The sequence below is a fragment of the Nanorana parkeri genome, unplaced genomic scaffold (genome assembly GCF_000935625.1).
Source record: "Nanorana parkeri isolate BGI_ZX_2015 unplaced genomic scaffold, ASM93562v1 scaffold228, whole genome shotgun sequence".
In the NCBI taxonomy this organism is placed as follows: Eukaryota; Metazoa; Chordata; class Amphibia; order Anura; family Dicroglossidae; genus Nanorana; species Nanorana parkeri.
In genome coordinates, this window is record NW_017306496.1 from 874,966 (window position 1) to 899,335 (window position 24,370).

General features: G+C 44.2%; 1 protein-coding gene across 1 annotated transcript; it reads right to left on the reverse strand.

Annotated features, from left to right (window-relative positions):
* Nucleotides 1-898: 898 nt before the first annotated feature.
* Nucleotides 899-24,314, reverse strand: LOC108786820 (cell division cycle-associated protein 7-like). The gene is made up of 9 exons (XM_018556198.1): nt 24,245-24,314; nt 12,200-12,276; nt 6,105-6,362; nt 4,031-4,111; nt 3,772-3,933; nt 2,349-2,492; nt 2,106-2,255; nt 1,013-1,149; nt 899-944 (listed from the first exon to the last, which is right to left on the reverse strand). Exons 1-9 carry the CDS (start codon nt 24,312-24,314, stop codon nt 899-901), a joined length of 1,125 nt encoding a protein of 374 aa, XP_018411700.1.
* Between the last annotated feature and the right edge of the window lie 56 nt (nt 24,315-24,370).

Below are 24,370 nucleotides of genomic sequence, written 5' to 3' on the forward strand. Positions count from 1 at the left end.
TGTATGTGATGAGGAGATGCTTAGTCTTTCCTAGGTCTATTAGGACAGTCAAGAGTTTCTAGTAACTGAAACTTGCAAAGGCCTGCTAAAATAGAGAAGCCAAAAAAGGTGGGAAAGTTTCTTTAAAAACTTTTGGCATACTGTGTAATAGAAGACAAACCTATATCTAGATTCTCAATTTTGACTCCAAAAGTGGAAATACACTTTCAGCAAGTTTGTATGCAGTGTAGCCTTTAAGGTCTAGAATCCAAAAGCAGTTCAAGCTACATAACCCACTGCAGTCCTCTGCAGTATGCCTTTACCACAAAATTCTCAACCATCTGAGTGGAGTGGCAACACCATGCATTACCTAAACCAGAATGTACCCTGTACTGGTGGAGAGAGCAGCGCTGACATCACTGCTTTCTGCATCAGTATGTACAACCTAACTAAAAAGAAGCAACGATCAACAGATGCTGCTGCGCTATGAGACACAAGAGTACAGCCAGTGGAAGCCACAAGGGGTAGAAAGAAGCTCAGAGATTAATTTTATACTTCAGAAGTCTCTGCTTGTGGACTTTTTGCTTCTGATGGAACAGAGAAATTAACCTTTTATAGACAATTCTTCCATGCAACCAAATAATGGCCTTGTTGCATGAAGATATCTTTTTAAGCATTACCACCACATTAAGCAACCTACAAGTAGAAGTTCATGCTATAAAACTCTATAGATGCAAGTAGCTCTGCACTGCTTATTTTGAAATACAGTTGTATTCGTGATTTCTACAAAAATGCACTCTGGGAGAAAAGTGTTTTTTATTTAAATTCCCTGCAGAACAGAGCACACAACATAAACATTTAAAAAAAAAAAAAAAACGCAAGCAACATTAAAATCCAATGACAAGACTGTCTGTCAAGTCTAAGGAGAGTCTTCATCACTTTGCTCATTGTTTGTTTTCTGCAAACTAAGCAATAAATGGTTAACAGTAAGCAATGAATGGATAGACACACACACAACCACACACACTTTTACCTGTTAAGGTAGGAATGGACATCACTATAGCCACGATACCGTGCTAAAGGAAACAGAATACCAGTAGCACAACGACCATCCCTCTGGCGACAAAAACTGCAGTTACAGATCCCTCTGCAAGGGGGGCAGGTCCAGTCCTAGAACATTTTGGATATTAGCACATGTTAAACCTAAACATTTCTTAACACCCCCTTGGCACTCCAGCTGTGCCAAAACTACAAATCCCAACATGCATCTGCCTGTGGGAGCTAAGTCTGTGGCTGTCAGAGCCTTGCAATGCCTCATGGGACTTGTAGTTCCAAAACAGCTGGAGTGCCAAGGTTCGCCACCACTGGTCTAGCCTGTCTGCAGGAGTTTATTGCTACATACATTGTTTTGGGGGGGGGAAGGTGATGTTAGTGGATATGGTCGGTGTCAGGAAGGGGGGCCCAGGAGGTTTGTGAGGCCCCACCAGCAAAATCTTGCCCAGGGATCAATCAATATTAAAGACAGCCGCGCAAGTGGCCAAGCACAATTAAGCAGGCAAATTATGCAGCCTTTCGCTGAGGTCTTAGCCATGAAAACCCAACAAGCGGCCACTTGATTAGAGATCCACCTCTCACTCTGGTGTTCCCACCGCACAGTGTTGGAGGAAGAGACCCATTGCACACCCTCAACTTTCTGTACACTCTGTATCCCTCTTCCTAAACTGTTTACCAATGCTCCTCATCTGCACCCCCTTTCCTACACTGTTTGGCAGGAGTGCAGAGGTGCACAGTGTAGGAAGAGATGCAGGGATATATATGCAGGTGCGGCTTGTATGTGGGCAGAGCACAAGGGGGCCCCCATACTCTTGTATTGCCAGTCCACCCCTGCTCAGGCCACTTGTGAACAACCCTTTTCTGGTTGCATTACAGATATGAGAAGTAATAATGATGCAAACACCAGTAACTGATAAAACGTGCACATTGTTGAAGATATTATTAAGACATTTCTCAAGCTTTTACGTTTCTTATAAAAATCAAGAATAGACTCATAAGAAAAAAAGTTATTCCTACAAGATCAATAGGCCAGGAAGACTATTTAACTAGCAAAATGTAATCCCTTTACTCACAGGATCTAGAAGAGCTTTCCGTACATCTTCTCCATATCTGTTCCTCAAACATGGACCACAGAACTGTCCTTGGACTCCTCGACACTCTGCATTGCGACAGTTTGTCTTTGTGTCTATGGTTTTCTGTCTGCATTGATGGCAGGTAGAACCCTAAACAAGGAAACAGATATAATAAAAACAAAATAATAAACATTGTCCCGTCTAGGACAATAATGTACTGTTGAAAACACATGTGCTACTCACATGCACTGTGTTGTACACTTTCTCCTTCACATTGTCAGCCACGTTCTTCAAGTCATCCTCAGTAATTTCCTCTACTGGACGAATCACATGAGGAATAGTATGGGTACTAAGCCGACTGCTGCGCCGCCTTCTTATTGGTTCTCTCTTTATTTGGAGGGAGAATGATGCAAGTGTTAAAATAGTTTCATTTACAGGAAAATAAATCCAGACTTAAGGATATCGAACAAACTAAAAAGGAAGAAAATAACCGTCAAACAATTCCCAATCACTTTAAATACCTTAGTCATGTGCAGATGCTTTTTACATGATTGAATAATTGAAGCAATAGTTACATCCAGCATCAAAGCAACATTTCACACCTTTAGTGATCCTTTTTTGTTGCACTTGTTTTGTTAATCCCAGTCAAATAAGTAAGTCACCTTAATTCAATGCATGTTAACTCACCCTAATGGAATAAATGGTCCATAAAATGTGTGAAACCCATCAGTTTATGATGCTGGATGTACACTGCTTTTACGACTGAATACCCACCGAATCTGCAAAACATCACCAAGGATTCATGGTGTTTGCCAGAGTAAAAACGGTTACATGATCTCCCTAGCAGCAGTGGAGCATCAGCTTGTGTATGGCCAAGAACAGCTGATGGCCTTCCCTTCATCCCAAACAGAATCTTGCAACCATTGCATGCATTAGGAACAAAGGGAAAGTCTGCTCAAGCAATATACCTGTAGGATTAGTTGCTATAAGGCAAGAGCTACACAATAGTGTCAAGTCTATTATAGCAAACTGTTCAACAGCATAGCTGCTGTAATAAAGCAGTGTACAGCAGGTTTGAGGTGTAGATTATAGGGTCTGTGCCCACTAAACAGTATTTTTTTCCTAGAAACAAAGAGGCATGCAAGACACAATCCTGACAATGCATGTTCTAATGCCTCCTAAAGCAGATCTCCCATACAGCAAGTAGCCCCTCACAAAAGAAAAAGTATGGCGGACGCAAAGAAAAATTTATTAACTATAATCATAAGCTAGTGTAAGCTCTATCCCTCTTCATTTAAATTATGAATGCTTGTTCCGAGTTAGTAACTCAAAGATGCCAGAACAGGGACGGCATAGGGCCAGTTTTCCTGGTACAGATCTACATAAAGGAAATTGTCAAACACCTGATCTGAGACAGTCAGTGACTGCAACAATCTGTTAGTGGTCCGTATGATAAGGCTCACTATACAACTCTACACTAAACCGTTATTTCGTGCTTGTATTAAGGGGTCATTCCATTTAATCAAGGATGTAATATAATGGAGCCTAGTGGACCAAGTCAGCATTGTTGCATTCTCTAGAATACAAGATCAGAAGGCGTGGGAACCCCCTACTAAAGCCAGCAATTCAATATTTAAAATTTGATCAAAGTCAACAGATTACTCACTTCTTTCAATAGCTGATCCTCCAGGCTCTGATAATCATGGTCTTTATCTGGTGAGGAGGGCATCACTGGTCCCATAGAGCGAGTCACACGACGAGCAACACGTTCTGGGTTCCTCCTTGGCTCAGCGGCTACAAGCGACCCTCTGGAACGTCTTGTGTACTTCTGAAGTAAATATTGTATTCAAGAATCAAAACAAAACCCACACCAAAATAGAAATTCACAACTACAGTGAATGTTTAAGAGACTAAAGTGCATTTACCGGAGCCCCGTGGTTCTGGTTATTGGAATCTGGCTCAAGGTGTCCTGGCAATTTCTCCAAATCCGCCATAAGTTTGGCCAGCTGCAAGGTTACAAAACAGATTCATTTTAAATAAGTGGGCCACTGTAGTGAGCTAAAAAAAACCTTGTATAGCCAATATTTTTTTTTTTTAAGAAAAGCAAGTAATTTATAAACACTGGGAATTGGATTCCTATAAAAAAGTAGGCTAAACAACAAGTTAAGAAACTGACTATATAGGAGGAGAAGTCAACTTCTATATGCACAATGGGTTCTACAAAAAAGTAAAGCGACACACGCGGACTCACTAGTCGGATGCTTGTCTGAATTTCTATCATCTCTTGCAAGGCTCATGTCACATTTGTCTACTAAAGAACTGAGACATCAACTTAGTTGCCCCTCTATCTACGCCGTGACGTATGCAGGGTGCCCTAGAACAGCCTCCTCACTGAAGCTCTGGAGTGCAGTGCCTCTTGTAGTCTAATGCAATGTCAAGGATATGATAATAGTTACTGACTAGACACATTGTAGAACATATGTTAGCAAAATCCTCACCTTAGGGGAAACTAATACCGATATAGATATAGGCTGCCACTGTCCTTAAAAGGCTACCTGACTGACACTGGATATTCTCCATCAGTCCGATAGCTCAGGCCCTGCTCTGCATTCATTTAATAATGAAAGCTACTACTGTAATGTGTGGGAGACAGACATCCTAGAAATCATTATTGAACCCCCAATTAGTTTTAGTTTGTCAGTTCCTCCAGGGGCATAAGTAGAAGTCACAGGTCCCCATAGCAAAATTTTGTATGGGGCTCTGTGATTTCCAGCTATGCCCCTTGCAGAACCCACCCGATATCCCAAACAGCCCACCTGAGCGTGACCCTGCAGAGCCCACCATAGACTATGGTGGGCTCTGCAGAATCTCAGGTGGGCTGGTCACACCCTTGCACAGCTCTTACCCATCAGCCCCAATCCACCTGCTCCACGGTTGCTGGACCCTGCCTCTGGCTGTCATTGACTCAGCAGCGGCTGTGAGGAGGAACACACCGCTGCACAGATCACCGACAGGTTGTTCGTGATCTAACAGCAACCTGTTCCTTCTCACACTCGCCAGTGACAGCCAGCAGCCTGAGATGCCATAGCGACCTAGGTGGCAAGCACAGCATCAGGGGGATGTCCTAGCTGGGCCCCCCTGTGCCCCTTAGCGGCCACCTGGGTCGCTATGGTGATTGTTACACCACTGAGCGCCTCGATTGTCTTCTTCCCCTAACATTTTATTTTGCATTTTTGTTAATAGTTTTTTTATGTAAACTATTAAAATGTTTATTTCATTCTGTGTTGTAGTGCCAAATTTTTTAAAATGTCGTGTACATGGAGCAGGATTCTAGTGCCATTTACAAATTTACTAAAACCAGAGCAGACCGGAATCTGGAGCATCTGTGCATAGTAACCAATCAGCTTCTATCTTCAGCTTGTTCAGTTAAAGTGACATTAAACACTCAGATTTTTTTACATAAACCAATACTGTAATGTGTGCTTTACTGTAATCCATGGTTGTTTCCCTTCTCTTTGCTGCTCTTCCTTTTAAATCCGTATCTCTTCTCATGCTTGGGGAGAACTTCCCTTTGCAGCTGAGTGCCTCTTCCTGTAGTGCTGGCTCAGGTTGCAAACCTACACACAGACACCATGTATCCATTTCAGAGACAAGGCAGTCTGCTGCAAAACAGAAGTTCTGCCCAGCATGAAAAGAGATACAGATTTAAAAGGAAGAGCAGCAAAGAGAATGGAAACCATGGATTACAGTAAGGCACACATTACAGTATTGTTTTATGTTAAAAAAATCTGAGGGTTTAATGTCACTTTAAGCTTTAAAAAGAAAAAAAGGTTAGGAGGTAGATTAGCCATCATGCACTAAGTTATGAAAGCCTGGCAACCTGTCAATAGTTTCTATATTTCTTCCAGAACAGGCTACCAGCCAACTGGTTCATGCACAAAGCACTTAATACAGTCAGTATACTATGCAAATGATGGATTTGCCAGCATTGGTACACACCATGGCTTTGTTATCCTCGATGTTCTTGGCTCTTCTCTGCATAAATTCATTTGGTGGCGGCTCCTCCTCAGAATCACTAGATGGGACCACCGGAGGCTCCTTTGCCTCCGATTCTGAAGCGGATGAGTGAGCATGGTGCTCTTCAGTCTCCTCACTGCTGCTGTCAGAAAAGTACTCAACCTTCTTCAGTGCTACTCTCAGGGTGTACTTGTTTCCTCGTGGTGGCTCAGAAGAGTTTGATGACTTTGGCATTGTGACCTACAAGAGCAAAATTTGACACAAGCAGAAGCAACAGTGCAGATATTTTATTTTACAGCATTTTATTTAACAGCATTTCAGGACAAATAGTTAAAACATCAGCAACCAGGAGAGGTACACAATGGCAGTCTAGATATGACTTGTGCTGGTGAGATATAAACACAGTATTCTCACATTTTCTTCATTTCAAATGGGAATAGTTAAACCCGTGTCAGATTTTTGCCATCCCATCTCCTACTGGGGAGATTTCACTTCCTGTGGGGAATAGGAAGAGGAAAAAAAAAAAATTATAGGGAAATCTGTTCAGACAGGTATCACCTGAACAAGTGTCCCCAGTGGAAGACTGCCCCTCTTCCTGTTCAGGCAATCTACTTAAATTATGGACTTTCAGCCCCAGAAAAAGGTCACCAAGACAAATACAGTCCCCGAGTTACATATGACTCCTACTTACATACGGAGGCTAATACCCCTGCTGTACAGCAGGGGTAGTTGTAATGTTACCATGCCAACGAGGAGTGCCCGCCTTTCTGGCTCTGGTTCGTAGTGCTGTACGTACATTACAGGAAGCTCTCTTGTTAAGACGTGCAGACAAGGGATTTAATCTCACTTCCTGTCCTTGAGACCACAGGAAGTGAGAGGAAATCTACCCCTAGGAAGGGAAATTCACTCCTGTAAGATTTATCATGGGATAAAAATGTCTCCACTGAAGCTAAACCAAAAATTTTCAAAATCCAATTGTCACAGGGACAGAAAGGGAGGTGAAATCTTCTGAACAGAGGCACGCACAGCAAAACAAACTTTACAGGGGGGTTAACCCTTCCGTATGCTATCCCAAATTTTTTTATTTTTGGCTGGAGTTACACTTAAAAACTTACATACAAATTCAACAAACCAACAATTCCTATCTTGTTCGTAACCCAGGGACTGCCTGTACTAAATCTCCCCGGTAGGGATGAAAAGTAGTCTGAGGTGGTTTACACCATTCCTTCTCTATCCAAAGTTTTAAAGTTCTGGGTTTAGATACACTTTAAGGCAGTAAAAACCTTTTGCCCTCTTGATTGCTCAGTTATTAAAATGGTGCACGCCAAATGTATTTGTTTGTGGACGTTTTGGTGCCCTGGCAGCACATTCATTTGCTAGGCTGCCTCAACAACATGCAGGTTTTTTTATGCACCAGTTTGCAAATGGCCCCTTAAAACTAGCCCTAAAAAAGGTAACTCCCTTATATCTAGGCTTACTGATTCCCCTTTTATTTTAATTGGCTCCTACCTGCACTCTGCCCCAGGGGTGAAAAAAAAGGCACACACACTACAGCAGATCCATGATGCTGCCAATTGTGAAACATCTTAGAACTGTCAGCCTGCAACCAGTGTCACTAGCAGGATCTCCAGGTAAGAAGCCTTACAATAGACTAAAAAAAAAAAAAAAAAAAAAACAAATCTGCTTAATCTGGGATCCTTGGATTACACACTATTAACCAGCAGATTTTCACTGCCCTGTCCTCAATTTGATTCTAGTTTATGGTTTTGGACCTAAAGCCCAACCCCAGCTAGCTTACCTTCCCCATTTACATTTCTCTCCCCCATTCACCCCCCCCCTACTCTATCCATTCTGACCCCCCTTTTATTTTGAGCACTTCTTATCCTTTTTCCCACTGTAATCGCAGACTTCCCCACAATGTTTATGCCTAGTTAACATTACACATCACAGCACACTGGATGCCACCTTTGGTCACTACACTGCTATACAGGGACCAGAATGGAATATATATATATATTTGTGGGGGGTGTAGTGCATAAATATACCTGAATCACATTACTGCAATGCATGACATGGTAGGTAATTGCTAGCTATCGGGGCATAAATGGAGCTAAAAATTTCCCATATAGAACGATATATTAAATGCATACTCAGCTCTAAAAGCCCTCACATGCTAAACATCTAGAACCTACTTACAACCTTATAATACATTTATAACAAACTACAGACCTTCATACAAATTGTCTACAAATACCAATTACCTTACAAATTCCTATATAGACCACCTACTCTTCGTGCCTTCCTTTGCCTCTCACAGCACCTTGCCTCTAGGACTATCAGATGGACCACTACCTGTTGTGTGTTTATATATTAGAAACCTGCTACATGCTAATTAGGGAAATGGGTGATTGATAACAGCTGGGTTGGTTTGGGGTTATACACAAGAAGGAATGTGCATTCTGCAAAGGGCACGCTAGGTGGCAGCACATACACACAGGTGCAGTTCCTAAGCAGAAAATGATGTGTTTGTAGCCAGGTAAAAAATAATCGGCTTCTTTGGCCTCCCAAAGTTCTTCAAATGTATTTTGAAGACATGCAATTCATTAATTGTTAATCATGTTAATTTAACACTGGCAGATTAGTGCAGTTAGAATATACCCAAAAATGTTATATTAACCTATAACCCTCTATAGCAGTGGTTCCCAACCTTTGCTATGCCCTGCATCCCTAGGAAATGTTTGATTTATGTTTGCATCCCCTGTCTCCCCTGCACTCCTCAGTCCTTAGCATTATATATGGGGAAGTCAGTGGCAATGAGGGAGGTGTTTGATTGGCTCGATGAAGTGGGGATAAGCATGGGATTGGCCAAGTAAATGTAAGCGATGGCGGCAGGCACAGTGCATGTGAGCTGAGAAGCCCTGAGCGGTGAAATACTTAATGAACTTTTGGGATTGTGAATTTATGAGTGAAACAATATACAATGATTATGTCAGATTTTGTGTCATAAGGATTTTAAAAGTAATATTATGACAATCAGTTACTTACTTTACTCATATGCTAATGGCTAACTGGCCGAGTGATGACTTGTGACTCACCAATAAGGGACACAAGCTGCTCTTTGTCGTACTCCCCAATCTCGCACTTCTCGGGGGCTCCCCAGGTTGGGAACCACTCCTCTATGGTTATTCTGCTATGTTTAAAAAATATATTTGTTTTATTCATTGATGGCCAGGTGTCAAGAGCATGCCAAGTGCTCCACATTTCTTACAGGAGTGTTCGGTTATTAAAAGGAGATAATGACTATTGTGGCTTATCTCCTCTGTGGAGCGGTTTATGTAGCGTGATGAGGAGTGGACGTGAGTGGAGGTGATCAGAGCTGTGGCTAGGGATTCCTGCGGCAAGAACCTGTGGATTGTTGCGGCAGGCAGCCCAAGTGTGTCCGTACAGATGCAGCCGCTGTGCCTGCTCACATTAATGACAGGCTGACAGCACCCACATCTGTCCGTGGCTGTCCTCATGTAATCGTATATGGAATTATTACCTGCAGATTGGATGAGATGTTTGTCCCTGGAAGCTGAGAGATTGCGTCAAGGGACAAGCATCTCTCCCAATCCGCAGGTAAAGGTAAATGAGTAAATGATCTTCCCAGAGGTGGGGATAGCAGGGATCGAGGAGAAAAACAGGAATTATGTCAATATGATGTAGCAAAATTATTGGCTGTGCGGTGGGGATGGAGAGGCTGTCACCAGTCCCGCAGAATGTGCTGCAGGCACCGCCGGGTAGCACATTCTGCTGTGTGAGGACCCTCTCCTCTTAGCCCCGCCCCCTGGCCGACGAGGAAGAGGGCCCTGCAGGAGAGGAAAGGTAAGTTTGGAGTGGGAAGGGGGGGCGCGGGGAAGTGTGTGGGGGATGCTGGTGAAATCTTGTAGTCAGTGGAGTCACAAGGGGGGTGCGGGGTGTGCGGCCCGCAGCAGGGTGCCACCATTGGAGGTGTGACTTCAAAATTAGTCATTTTGGTGTCACCCCCTATGAAATGTCAGGCACTCGGTCGTGGACCGAGAGCCCGACAGTGTCAGGAGAGAGGAGGGGACCTGGCGGCATACCTGCCGGGTGAACGTCCCCTCCTCTCTCTGCCGGCGTCCATCACCAAGATGGCCGCCGGCAGCATCAAAAAGACCAGTGCGCATGTGTGATGACGTCATCGCACACGCACGGCAACGTCACACGTGTGCATGATGACGTCATGGCGGGGTGACACCCAGCCTCGGGATGCCACTGCTTGTAATGCTGACTTTTATTATAATGTATTGCTGGGACTTGCAGTCCCGCATAGCTGGTGGTATTCTGCATTGCTGTATGATGATTACACAGCAATGCAGAATAGCACCAACTATGTAGGACTACAAGTCCCAGCAATTCATTATAGTGGGGTGGGGGGGGATGCTGGTGGTATTCTGCATAGCTGACTTTTATTATAATGTATTGCTGGGACTTGTGGTCCCGCATAGCTGGTGGTATTCTGCATTGCTGTATGATCATTATACAGCAATGCAGAATAGCTCCAACTATGTAGGACTACAAGTCCCAGCAATGCATTATATTTTTAGGTAGGCATACACCAGTGACAATACTGGGCATTTTCACGAGTACTCATACTCGTGAAAATGCCCCAACACTAAACGCAGATACCGGTGTTCTGTCTAGAACGCCGACGTAGTCGAATTTGCCGACCTCAGCATCTACGTTTGCGCACAGACCAGTATTATCGAGGAAACAGGGAATTATTTACAAAGTATTTCGTTCAAATTGTTAATTGTGACTGTTAATAATATTCAATCCGTCATTTACTGCCATGGACGGCATATTATTAACAGTCACAATTAACCATTACATATGAATACTTTGTAAATAAATGCCGGTTTCCTCGTTAATCCCGTCTGTATGTAAGCACAGATACTGGGTTGGCGTTCTCGACAGAACACCGGCACTAAAATTTTAAACAAGCGGCTGCCTGAGGTCTCGCGCATGCTGGGGACCTCGGCAGCCTTCCTGTTAAAGGAGAACTATGGGGTTAAGGCTTTTCTCCATAGTTCTCCTAAGGGTAACGGGAGGACACAAACTAGCGTCCTCCCGTCACCCTAAGCTCTGTATACCGCGAGCTGTAGCTCGCGGTATACTGACACACCGCAGTATACCGCGAGCTACAGCTCGCGGTATACTGAGATGCCGCAGCTGAAATGGATCCCAACAATTATGTCTGGATCCGCCCAGCTGCGTGAGTGAAAGCTGGCTCTGCCTATCTAGAGGCAGAGCCAACTGTACCCGCCCCGTCCCCGTCCTGCCAGTCAGCGCTGGCGGATCGGAGCGGGAAGAGGGAAATCCAGCCCCTCCCCTGTCACGGCAGAGAGCGGTGACAGGATCGAGAGGTGAGCGAACGCCGGTATGTGTTCGCTCACCTCCTGATCTACTGAGCCGACCTGTGACAGTCTCATTGTCACAGGTCGGCTAGAACTATGAGGATGAGTGGAAAGCACTCACCTCATAGTTCTCCTTTAACCATGCGGTGCCATGGTGGTTGGGGGGGACCTTCATGGTTTCTTGCACCGGCGCCCTGAAGGTTCTAGTTACGCCTCTGCCCTGGGTCCTATGGAGCCACCCTTGTGGGTGCTAGTAAGCTGTGTGTGTCTTCACAAACACACAGCACAGCAAGGCAAGCCACTCCCCACTCCTCCTTTCTCCCTTCTTCACTAGAAGATGGACAGCTGCTAGAGACTCCTCTGTCCCTTGTTCAGGGAAGCCGAGCTGAGACAGTTGGAGCTGTTCAGAAACATGAGGATTGTAAGTGTTTGGGCCAAAATGTAAAGAAATCCTTTGCTGGGCATATTTGTTTGATCCGGATTTATTATTGAAAAGTCGAAGGTTTGAGAGTTGAATACTAATTTAAACACAGATCATAATGGAAATGTACACTGTCACATTAGAGCCAAACTCTATGCAGATATAAAAGACACACATGAATGCAGCTTTGTATTTAATAATACATATTTAAATATGTTAAGTGCATGCAGTGTACCTACCTGAATCTTGCCAGGTATGACCATCATGCAATCCCTGTAGTGTCCTTGGCAAGGAGCCAGTCGGATCTGCTGCAATGCTGATAGGAGGAGAGAGTAGAGTGACAGGGAGATAATATCAGTGTGCATTCTCCTTTTGCTGTCCATTCATGGTGATGAGGGTTGGGGGGCTTGTGTAACTCAACTGCAGCAGAGGAAAATCAGGTTTTTTCCCCCTGCCAAACTGTGTGGCAGAACTGTGTAAATCTTAGGACTACATTGACAAAAGACACAAGGTCTGATCAGCAGTTACCAGGCCTCTGCATATTGCTGTGATATCGTACCCCTGAGCTACTACCATATAGTATTCAAGGCATGTACATCAGTAATGGTGAAGCCAAATAAGTGCATCACTGCCACAAAACTGGTGAGTGGCTATAGCGCAGATATTGGTCAAACCAATTGGAGGCTCTGCATCCAAGATAGTCTTAGGATGAGAGATTCACTTTATTACTGAACTTTGAACATTTGCTTATTTGGGTTCTTCAAAAAACAAATTCATATAAGAAAGACAGACACGCCTTTGAGTTAATGCACACTGATTTTTGCACATATTTTTTAATTAGATTCTGTTATCAGGAACACAAAATGTCAGGTCCCTCCCTTTCTCAGTGTTCCCAGAACAGCACTCCCCCAACATACCGCTATGGCCAAGTTACGCCCCTTGTTTCGTATCCTTGAGAAGTTTTATTCTCTCATCTCAGACCTGCCAGCTAAGGTTAAAAGAGAATCCAAAAACAAGGACATTATCTCCAGGCATTAGGCATGAGATTGGTTATGTTAAAGAGGAGACAGCTCCGGTAGAACAGAGGATTTCTAATAAACATAACAATTCATCAGGTTAGCAGGTGCAGTTGTGGATGTTCTGGAGCCAGGGATAAAGAACATAGTTACTACCTTATCACGCTACTTCTGCATCTGATAGGAATGGCTCAGGGAGAATTACATGTCCTAGCATACTTGATCATTCTTACTCTTTCTCCGACAGGTAAGGACTATTAGTGGACATACAATGATGTGGTATGTGATCCTTTATAATGTAGCCTCTGCTCTCCCGATATTTGTCCATCCAGATGGAATCTCCTGTGCAATGTACGAGAACACCTCTTTTCCTGTTGGATTTCCTATGGCGAAATTTGGGAATATAAAGGAACCAGGAAGGGTACACTGTTATAACAGCAACTGTTGTATGGGAGTATGGATTATCCACCATGGAGAGCTGCAACCTGTTGTACTAGGTGAGTATATATGTCATGAAAAGTCATAACTAACTGCCATTCTTCTCTATTGCTATGTGTAGATTCTAGGCTTAGTGGGTCCATTCCGATATTAATTTCCTTTTTTTTCATTTTATTGATGAACATTTCATGCCCAAACTCTGATGTTGGGTACGAGCTGAGCTACAAAGGTGATTAAATCACTTGGCTTGTGAGGGTGTGATCACGCCATGTCCATTGAAATACATTATTCTGCAAACCACCGGCACATGTATGGTATGAACAGGGCAGAAAGAAAAGAATGGTTTTGTCTGTACCCTGTTCACACAATACATGTGCGGTGGTATGCAAATAACGGATGGGGTGTGAAAAACTTTAAGAGAGTTTAACTGCTTGCTGGTAGTCACCTCATTTTTCAGTACAATAATCAACAATCAGTGAAATATCTCAGTAGCCAAGAAATGTCATTATCCGTAAAGGTCTAGGTTAAGTTGGCCATACACTGGTAGATTTTAATATAGATGTGCACACAAAAAATCTCATTAGTAATAATGCCTCATAATGCCATCAGAGACTTGACGGATGGTGTTTACAATGTTGTGTTGTATTCACATTTGATTTCGGAATAAGTGGGTTTCCCAAACTACATTAGCTATTAGAATTTTGCTTGTTTGAGAAAAAATTTACATTCTGCTGTTCAAATTTTTTCAACTGCTGTGTGATCAAAAACAATCATTGATTTGACCCCTTTACATAAGAATTGCATTTATTCAAGAAAAACTTTGATTCTTTTCTACTGGTGTATGTTCAAAACCGTTCAGGGGAGGAACTTCCGCTGGTGGTGCAGCCGGTGCTTCTGCAGCGGGGCCTCAGCCTGGGTGGGCCCAGCAGACCCAGGCAAGGTAGGACAAGAGATGGTGGGGGGTCGCCTGCCGACCGTCCGGCCGCACTCCCAAACGGCCGCACGGCAGTGGGATCGGAGTGAGGCAGAGCAGCCTGCAAGCAAACAGTGTGGCAGCGCTGGTGCCTCGGCTGGGGGGACCCAGCAGCTTCCTGATCACACAGCCTGCCGCCTCTCCCAGCTACATGGTGTTCCCGCCACGAAGGAGGGGGTGAGGTGACTGCTTTTATCTTCTGTATGTGTATGTAAGTTCTGTGACATGTTTAGTAGTCCTCTATAACTGATCGAGTTATTCTGCGTTTCTGTTGAGAGTATTGCTGGAAGTTGTGGTCCCCTATAGCCGTTACCATTCTGCATTTCTGTGGGGAGCATTGCTGGGAGTTGTAGTCCCCAATAGCCGTTACCATTTTGCATTTCTTTAGAGAGTATTGCTGGGAGTTGTAGTTCTCTATATCCGTTACCATTCTGCATTTCTTTAGAGAGTATTGCTGGGAGTTGTAGTTCTCATATGCATTACCATTCTGCATTTCTGTAGAGAGTATTGCTGGGAGTTGTAGTCCCCTATAGCCGTTACTATTCTGCGTTTCTGTCGAGAGTATTGCTGGAAGTTGTAGTCCCCTATAGCCGTTACCATTCTGCATTTCTTTAGAGAGGCTTGCTGGAGGGGGGGGGAATCTTGCACCAGGGCCCATTGTTCCACTGAAACCGATCATCAATCTGACCCCATTATCTATTACAAAATCAATGGAATGTTCCGGAAAAACATTTTTTTATCAAAATTCTACAGGTGTATGGCCAGCTTTAGACTTGAGCTGTGACCCCTACTGACAATAGTATAGGAATTCGGGACTGTATACATCACTAGTCCCCAAGCAAAGACATAGGAACCACATATACAGTATGTCTCATCTTTCTCTGAGTTGGCTCCCAACACTCTCTCTCCCCAGCATTAAATGTCTTTTAACATTAAGAGAAAATGCAGTACATAATGGCAATGGCTCTATTCACAGCACTATGTGTGTACTGCCACATGCTGCCATCCGTCCTGGTTGGACAGCATGTGGACATTCTGAAAAAAAAGCAGCCTCATTGATGCCTGCTTGTAAAGTCCCCAAAAAAAATTCTTTAACCCCTTCATGACTGAGGACTTTTTTTCATTTTTTTGTACCCATGTTATATTCCACATTTTAGGCCTGAAAATTACTTAAAACCCCCACACATTATATATTTTCTGAATGCCAAGACCCTATAGAATAAAATAATTTTTGGAATCCAACCTCAGAGTCTTGTTACAAAGTCGTTTGATGCATTTGTGAATAGTTATATTTTGACCCTCTGTGTGATGTGCGGCACTTGATGGCAATGTGCTATGGCAATGTGCTCAAGCATTGCTTCTGTCACACATGCATATTATCATTACTAAAATGTTTTGCTTTTTTTTATAGCAGTTGCCCAGGGCAACCAATCAGCTTCTCTCTTCAGTTTGCTTAGTTGGGATTTGAAAATGAGCAATAGAAGCTGATTGGTTGCAATGCAAATCTGCTCCAGTTTTGATAAATTCCCCCCTGTATATATAATAACCACCATAATGACCGTATATTGACATTATGGTATCTGTAAAAAGCATTTCCTTTGATGTCTGCTCAGAAATGTTTTTTTCTTAATTGTGGGTATGGAGGAGCATTTGATTGTGCGGAAACACTGATCCAAAAACACTGTACCAGTTCTGTCACATTTCTATGGTGTAAGCTATGACTTGAGTGACTTGTAGCAGCAACTCATAGCTTGCAAAAGGCGCCTTCTACTACTCCTAGCAGGGATGGAGTAGAGAGTGATTATGTGTTGCTGTGGAAGGGGAAAAAGATTAAAATGAACCCATTGTTGTTCCCTGGATTGGCAGGCCCTCTTCAAGGTCTAGTTCCCATTGGGTTTGGTATCGGGGCTGTTACCCAACCTTACCAAACTGCCCATGCATTTATTAAAGGAGAACTATGAGGTAAGTGATTTCCACTCATCCCCATAATTAGAGCCGACCTGTGACAAAGAAGCTGGCACAGGTCGGCTCTATCAATCGGGAAGTGAGCAGAAACATGCAGCTGATCCGCTCACTTCCTGATCGTCTGCCTGCAAGGAGCGGTGACCGTCAGTCATTGCTCCCCGCAGGGATTCCCCTCTCCAATCCTCCAGTGCTGAGTGGAGAAACAGACAGGGGAGGGGACGGGCACAGCTGGCTCTGCCTCTAGATAGGCCGAGCCCGCTGTGGCGCTGTCACTCACCCAGCTGGGTGGATCTCGACTGTATTGTCGGAATCCGTCCCGGCTGCGGCGCTCTCAGTATATCGCGGGCTAATTCTGAGCTTTGGGTCATGGGAGGAGGTTAGTATATGTCCTACCATGACCCTAAAGAGAACTATGGGAAAAACACTTACACCATAGTTCTCTTTTAAGTACTGACATGTGTTTGCGATGTGTTTAAGCGACAATTGAAAGGCTTTTTGTAGGCCTGTCAGCGGCTAGTGGTGTTAAAGTGTGTTAATAGCCATGGATAGAGAAGGGAATAGTTAGAACCCGTGCCTGTTTATATTTTGCTTTCTGTGTCCCTTTAGGGAGATTTTCCTTTACTTCCTGCCACGGAGATGCATCAGTAAGTGAAGAAAAATCTCTGCAAAGTGAGGGAAATTCCTTTCTTCTCCTCAGGGCAACCAGTATCACTAATGGAAGATTTCCCCTCACCTCTTGTTTTGGTGACAGTTCTAAAATGTTTGATTTACCATTGCTTTCCATCTTCTTGTTACAATGGTCATCGTAATTGAGGGTGAATCTCCCTAGGGGTATACATATGGCCATGTATTGGTTGTAATATGCTTTAACCATTGCTCTGGTAACATAGAAAATCTACACTGTATCCTTTTGTAACACACTTTGCTATACAGGCTTTAGGGAGGCCTTTCCATCAGCTTCCATTACAGGTGACAGGAAGTATCTACAGACTTCAAAACTTTCCAGTGTTCAAATGCAAACATTTACCTCAAAAGTACATGTCTACCAACCCTACCCTCTTGCCGCCTGAGGGTTGGGGGGATTTGTGTGGGCAGGGGGTGCAGGTCCTGGGGAGGGGGGTTGACCGTGGAGTGTGCTGGCGGTACAGGTCCAGGGAGGTTGGGGGAGCGGTGCCTCTGTCCGGCGTCCTGCCCAGCTCACTGATGTCACTGGTTGATAGGAGCTAGGCAGGATTCCAGCCAGAGCGTCCCGCTCAGCTCCTGACAACCAGTGATGTCAGTTTGCTGGGTGGGACACTGACCAGAGTGTCACAGGTTGCTAAGAGCTCTGGGACACTCTGGCCAGAAAGGGGTGGCAAACATACCTGCGCCCTCCTCCCCCCATGTAACCCAAAGAGATGGTGCTTGAGGCAACTGCCTCAGGCTGTCTTATTATAGGGGCAGGCCAGTGTACCAGCACATTCACTTACACTTGAAGAGTAAACATTTAGGAAATACTTTACTTCCCAACTACCAAACACCCACTATTTAGGGCCGATTTACACCAGAACCGCTGGGGGTGCGCTGACTCCCTTTAAAAGCGCAGACTCAACTTACTGAGAATGCAATAAGCCTTGTTTTCAATTGCCTCAGTTCATTGCATGCAGCTTTTTTTTCCACACAGCGTGGTGCAACGCCATACAACTGCATCACACCATGCTGTGGCTGAAGAACTGAATAAAATGTCACGTGTGACTTTGGAATAATGGTCTAAAAAAAGTGAACAGTGTGATGCGCCAGCACATCTGCACTGTTTCTCTCACCGAACACCAAAGGAGAACTTCGGGAGTTTAAAGAACGTACCCTTGCAGTGGGGCTTCCTCCTCACTGCAAGGGGTTAGGTGCTCATTTTGTCTAAGGGGCACAAATAAAGCAGATTTACTCACCTGATCCTCGGTCCTTTGGTGGTCAGTGCTCATCCCTCTCCCCCTCAGCTCCGGCTTGGGAATATCCCTTGGAGTCCCCATGTCTAATGCAATCAATGGACCTGCATTAGACATGATGACATCAGCAGTCCTTAGATCTCCGGAGCCCAGGGGAGAAAGGGCTGTAGGGAACGGTCTTTTGACAGCGGGCCCGAGGATCAGGTGAGTGTATCTGCAGTGGGGGATGCAGGGGGGTTGTTTTTAAACTCCATGCAGGTGTTTTTCATCCATTGTGGTACATTGGCAGCCCTTTCATAATACATGGGCTGTTTTAACGCACTTCAGATTAATGTGTGTGCATCACCACAACAGAACTTTTTAGTGTGAATGAGTCCTACAATCTGTGTTGGAAAAGAAACTTATCAGCTACAAATCTTACTGATTTCTCTGGCAGTTTCTATCAGATTACAAAGTTGCTGCTGTAGCCGGCTGTATAACATTTGTATGCAGTTATAAATCATTAAAATAACTATCACCAGAAGCAAGAATGGACAACATAAATGAGTTACTTCAGCTGGCAACTTTGTCATCTGCTTGATAGGTTGTTAAAGAACAGACATCACAGCTACAAGCCCCCAGGACTGATATGTGTCAGCAGCCTTTCTATGGGATTCAATTCTTTTTTTTTTTTTCAAAAACATTTATGGGAATGATTTTATGGCTGCTACAGATTGCTGCTGCAAATTCCCGGTGTGATGTAACCCTAAGTAATTAGTTTCCTCATCCCTTATAGATGATAGAATTATTTAAAAAAAACCTGCATTTCATGTGTGTTAGTCCACAGAACTCCAGCCTGGTAGGTAATTAGACAATGTAAATACATACATGTAAATTAAAAAAGCAAAAGACTCACGCTCCAATTCCACCAGACTGCAGATCAATACAGACATCTGGTGCAGGCTACAGTGTACTCCCACCCGTCAAACAATATCTCTCCAATCAGCCGCACAAAACCGAGGTCCATAAAAATCCAACTTTATTGTTGAAATTCCATGCAAAGTTTAAAATACAAGGTATACACCACCATGGTATCTCTACCACTCAAATGCCTCTCACGCATTTCACCACCTGGGCTTAATCATAGAGACCTCTTAGGACAGTTACGAGGGCACAAATACAGGCATACAGTGGAACTTACACATGCGTGTGTAAATGCCGGGACCACGTACAGAGTTTTCTGTCCATACACAAACGCAGAAGCTGGGCCTCCCGGGAGATGCAAATACGGCGTATTTTACAGTGTGTGCCACTGCCTGTATGTGCGCCAGTGTGCATGAGCCCTTACTCAGCATCATCAGGTTGTTTAACCACTTCGCATCTGGAGCAATTTTTGTGCACACATGTTAAAATCTAATTTTTTGGCAAGAAATCTGCTTAACAAACAATTGTATATTTTCTGAAAGCAGAGACAATGTCAAATTTAAAAAAAAGCTATTTGCAATTTTTTAAGTCGCACGATATTTGCACAATTGTTTATCAAATCGATATTTGTAGGAAAAAATACACTAAAATGAATATGTTAGTGAACATAACCAGATGTCAGGGATCGGAACACCTCCAGGTGGCGCTGGAGCAGATCTGGCAGTTGCAGTGTTCCCCTGCAGGTGTCTCCAGGCAGCCATTGGCTGTCAGGGACCTGAGCGTCTCCAGGTGGCACTGTGACTCTGGAACCAGGTCCTGCACTTCCAGGGCTCACCTGCAGGTGTCAGCAATTAGGCACCACCTGACGCTGTTCTGGGAGGGTATTTAATCCCTCCCTGCAGTGAGCCTGGTGTCACAGTATTGTCGCCATTACCTGCTTCTTGTGACCTGGTTCCTGTAATCTGTTTCCTGCATCCTGGTGCCTCCTTGTACCCTGATCATTGGTCCGTGGCTCCACTCGTGTTGCCTTGCTCCCCAGGTTCACTTGCCCTGTTACTTTTTGTGTGTGATTATGTTGTTTTGCATTTTAGTTGGCTATTATTAGTTGCTTTTGGTTACTTGTTTTCAGTGTGTTGAATAAACTATATGCTCATAAGCATTGTCTGGTGTGCTCACACATTTCATCCTCCCGTATAGATACCTGTACGTGGTGTGGGGACACCTGTGCACGGTATCCTGACACCAGAATATAATACCCAATTTGTTCATAAATGATGGGGTTGTTTCAGGTAAATAGATACCAAACACTTGTGTGCACCTATGAAATGGCAAAAAACAACAGTACCCAAAGTTTTTTAAACATTTTTTTTTCTTTTTACACTTAACTTTATTGCTACCACATATAGGGCTAACGAGCACAGAGTAAGTGACAGGTGTTCTTTATGGAGATATCAGGGGTCTATTAGACCAATAATGTCACCTATGGACCCCACTGAAGCTAATGAAGAACAGATCATGCTTCACCAGCTTCTTCTCTAGCGATAGCAGCAAGGGAAATGACAGGCTGAAACCGGAAGTGACTAAATCATCATCACCTTCGGTTTCAGTAAGCAGAGAGGAGATTGTCCACTGGAACTTCGCTGATCTCCCTCTGATCCAGCTGCACACACGTGTCATGCAGTGGAGCCCAGGATAGCTGGCAGCGTAGGGGGGAGCACACTATTTGGCAGCAGAGCGGCCCAAACACTAAAGCCATCAGTTGGCTGAATAGAACGGTACCAAGATCAGCAGGCGTGATTCTGGTATAACCACTTCAGGACTGCACAGTTTATAACCGTATTGTGGTCCTAAAGTGGTCAATCACTGCCCAGCGAGCAGGCAGGTAGGTAACAGAAGAAACTACATAGCTGAACTGGAGGAAAGTAGTCTTAGGCCTCATGCACATGGGCCTTCTGTGTTAAACGCAAGTTTTCTCAGAAGTATTAACAACTTTTATGCTTCCCAGATCACTTTTTTCTATGTTTACATGTTCCTGGGTTTTAGCTGTGTTTACACGTATTTAGCCATGTCAAACCAGGCTAAACCGTCCTGTAAAACCAGCCTAGACGCTGCTGAAGGTCTATGGGCACATTCAGCCATAGCAAAGCATTACATGCTTCCTTCAGGTGTGCTTACATTGAACTTCAAGTGTACCAGGACTAGGGTTGCCACCTTTTCTTCAAGCGAAACCCGAACACTCTAGCAAAGCTCAGACATTTTTTGGGACAAATGAATCGCAGCTTATTCATAAGTAAATAGCGCCACACATTCATATGTAAATATCACAGTCCAGACTATTTTCAGTGGGGGGGCCAGTAGCCCATATCTTAATTTTGGTTGCCCCTGTCTGCCTGACATCTTGTGTCTGGGTTTCTGCTGCCATGAAACCCAGACACAGCATTCAAAACCCGGACTGTCCGGGTGAATCCTGGACAGGTGGCAACCCTAACCAGGGTGTGCATGGGGCCTTATCTGCCTTGCCTGTGAAGTGTGATTTTACAGGGCTGGCTGAACAGAGTCACAAATCCTTTGACAAGTAAAACAGGATGTGCATTTCAGATTTTATTAAGCTATTTTTCAGCTTTTTTTTTTAGCTATTTCCACTTTACCTTCACACTGTTTTTTTCAGTATTGTACATTTAAGTGTCATGTTTGTCCCTTCTTACAGGCTGCTTTCCATCACATGCTGTGTGCAGGTTTGAGGTCTGTGCCCCCACGTACCAGGATGCCAAATATCACTGTTTATGTTCTTCAGACATGTGTAATGCCAATATTACCATTTCACATAAAACCACCACTCGTGAGTATGTGCATATTGCAGGGGAGGGGAGGGGGATTTAGGGCATTTCTATTTAGTAATGTGCAGTGCTTGCAGGGAAGGATTGTTTATGGATTGCACTGAATGTTCAGATCACAGTGACACTGGGGGATCCTCTCTTTATTCAAAGTGCACTTCAGAGTAGAAAAACATCAAAGACCCCATGCCAATGAGGCTATTAGCTGTGCCTGTGGATTCCTGCGGCAAGAACGGCAAGATTGTTGTGGCGGGAATCCCAGCCGGCTCTGCAGAGATGCGGGATATCTAAATTTGCAAAGGTGTCTGGTGCAGGCAAAGTGGATTTTGATATCCTCTGTAGCTGTTGAGGAATAGATACTGTAAATGAAACTTTCTGTGCTCAGAGTTAAGCCTTAGGGTCCCGTCACACCATCCAGTGCTTTCATTGTACAGTCCCGTAGCATGAGCACACTGGATCGCATAAACAAAGCATTACCGTACATGGTAATAATCTAATACCCACCGAACATGGTAATAATCTAATACCCACCGAACATGGTAATAATCTAATACCCACCGAACATGGTAATAATCCAAAAGCCACCGTACATGGTAATAATCTAATACCCCACCGTACATGGTAATAATCTAATAACCACATACCCACCGAACATGGTAATAATCTAATACCCACCGAACATGGTAATAATCCAAAAGCCACCGTACATGGTAATAATCTAATACCCCACCGTACATGGTAATAATCTAATAACCACCGTACATGGTAATAATCTAATACCCCACCGTACATGGTAATAATCTAATACCCACCGTACATGTATACCTGTACATAATGTTCAGTTTTTATACACATACATACAATAGGAAATTATGATCCCTTGTGTTCTGGGTGTGATTACACAGACGGGGTGGCTTATCACTGTGAAACACAGGTGTTGTTTGGGGGAGGAAAGATGTGTCTTTGTCTCTGACTGGGTCTCTTATCAGCTGAACCAAAAAGATGCGCACACTGGAACGTCTCCTGTGATTGGACGACACGTGAGAGGGAGCAACCGAGGAATGCAAGCAACTCCAGTAAGGGACTGACCACAGACTCTGATGTCAGTTATAAAATATGTATTAGATACGAATGGTCACGGTCACTCCAGTGAGGTAACGAATGATTGTGACAAATGTGATACTACACTGACATCATTCAGTTATAATTGCCTGATGTTATCATTGTGCAAAGGGTTAAAGCCCTAAATGTTGCCATGCATGGCTTGATTTTCAAGCTGAACAATTCCCCCATACTCCTGACTATTCTATTCAGGCAGCTGCAGCTGGCAAGTACTGCTTCTGATAGGACGTATTCACTGTTTGTTTGATCATTCTCAACCGGGGTCAGTTGATTTTTAAATATGGTTACCATTTGTCCCCATTTTGAGGGGTCTGCCCCTGGGAAATGGGGGTTACTGGAGATGTCCCTGGCCGCCTGGTGCTGCAGTGCGGGCATGTCGTGGTGCCAGTCACCCAGGCCAGGGGTGTCCCGTTCCCGGCATTGTGACCACCCTATTTTTTTTAACTTGTGGCCCTGCAGTGCAGCCACTCACACCTTAGGTATAGCGGCAGTGTACAGAGTTGAGGAGAGCTTCCCTAAACTCCTCCTCTGCTATGATGTGAGTGTCACATGACACAGCCGAGAGGAGCCTTTTCACGCTGACTCAGCCCCACCACTGTATCTGTGACTACAAATAGAGGTGTGGCTTTTATGGGTGTGGTTAAAAGTAGGTGTGGGCAGTAGAGTGTCCTCAGATTTCTTTTTGAAAATCTGGTAACATTATTTTTAAATTGACTTTTATCAAGCAGGTGGTACTTGCAGGGGCACCCACGGCTCGAATGTTGGACAAAGCATCAGGAGTCGCCTGGAATTTGAGCCATCTTTGGGGGCCTTTGGAACCAGTCACAATGAATTCTAAGAGGAATTTATCAAAACTGGGGCAGGACAGAATCTGGAGTAGTTGCCCATATTAACCAATCAGGTCCTCTCATTTGGAAAACTTAACCGAACAAACTGAAGAGAGAAGCTGATTGGTTGCCATGGGCACCTGCTCCAGAGCCTGTCTGCTCCAGTTTTGATAAATTCCCCCCACTGTATATGGGCATTGCAACTGCAAACCTCCTTCCGTTCTTCATAACTTAGTGGGTCACTGTCCCAATATTATTCTGTGTGCTTCAGATCAATGACTTACCTAGCAGCAAAGCAAGGATCAGATTTACAACCCTGGACCCTGCATTTCCAAAGCAAGTGAGCAAAGGCATCTTCTATGTTTCTATCATGACAAGGTCATTTTAAGGTGAAGCAGAAATGTGGAGGC

Excerpts from the sequence above, each read along its gene's own strand:
- LOC108786820 (XM_018556198.1), bottom strand. The coding sequence starts at position 24,314 with ATGCCTTTGCTCACTTGCTTTGGAAATGCAGGGTCCAGGGTTGTAAAT. Across the intron at positions 6,363-12,199 it reads TCATACCTGGCAAGATTCAG|GTCACAATGCCAAAGTCATC; the intron begins GTAGGTACACTG and ends TTGCTCTTGTAG. Across the intron at positions 4,112-6,104 it reads TCGAGGATAACAAAGCCATG|CTGGCCAAACTTATGGCGGA; the intron begins GTGTGTACCAAT and ends GTAACCTTGCAG.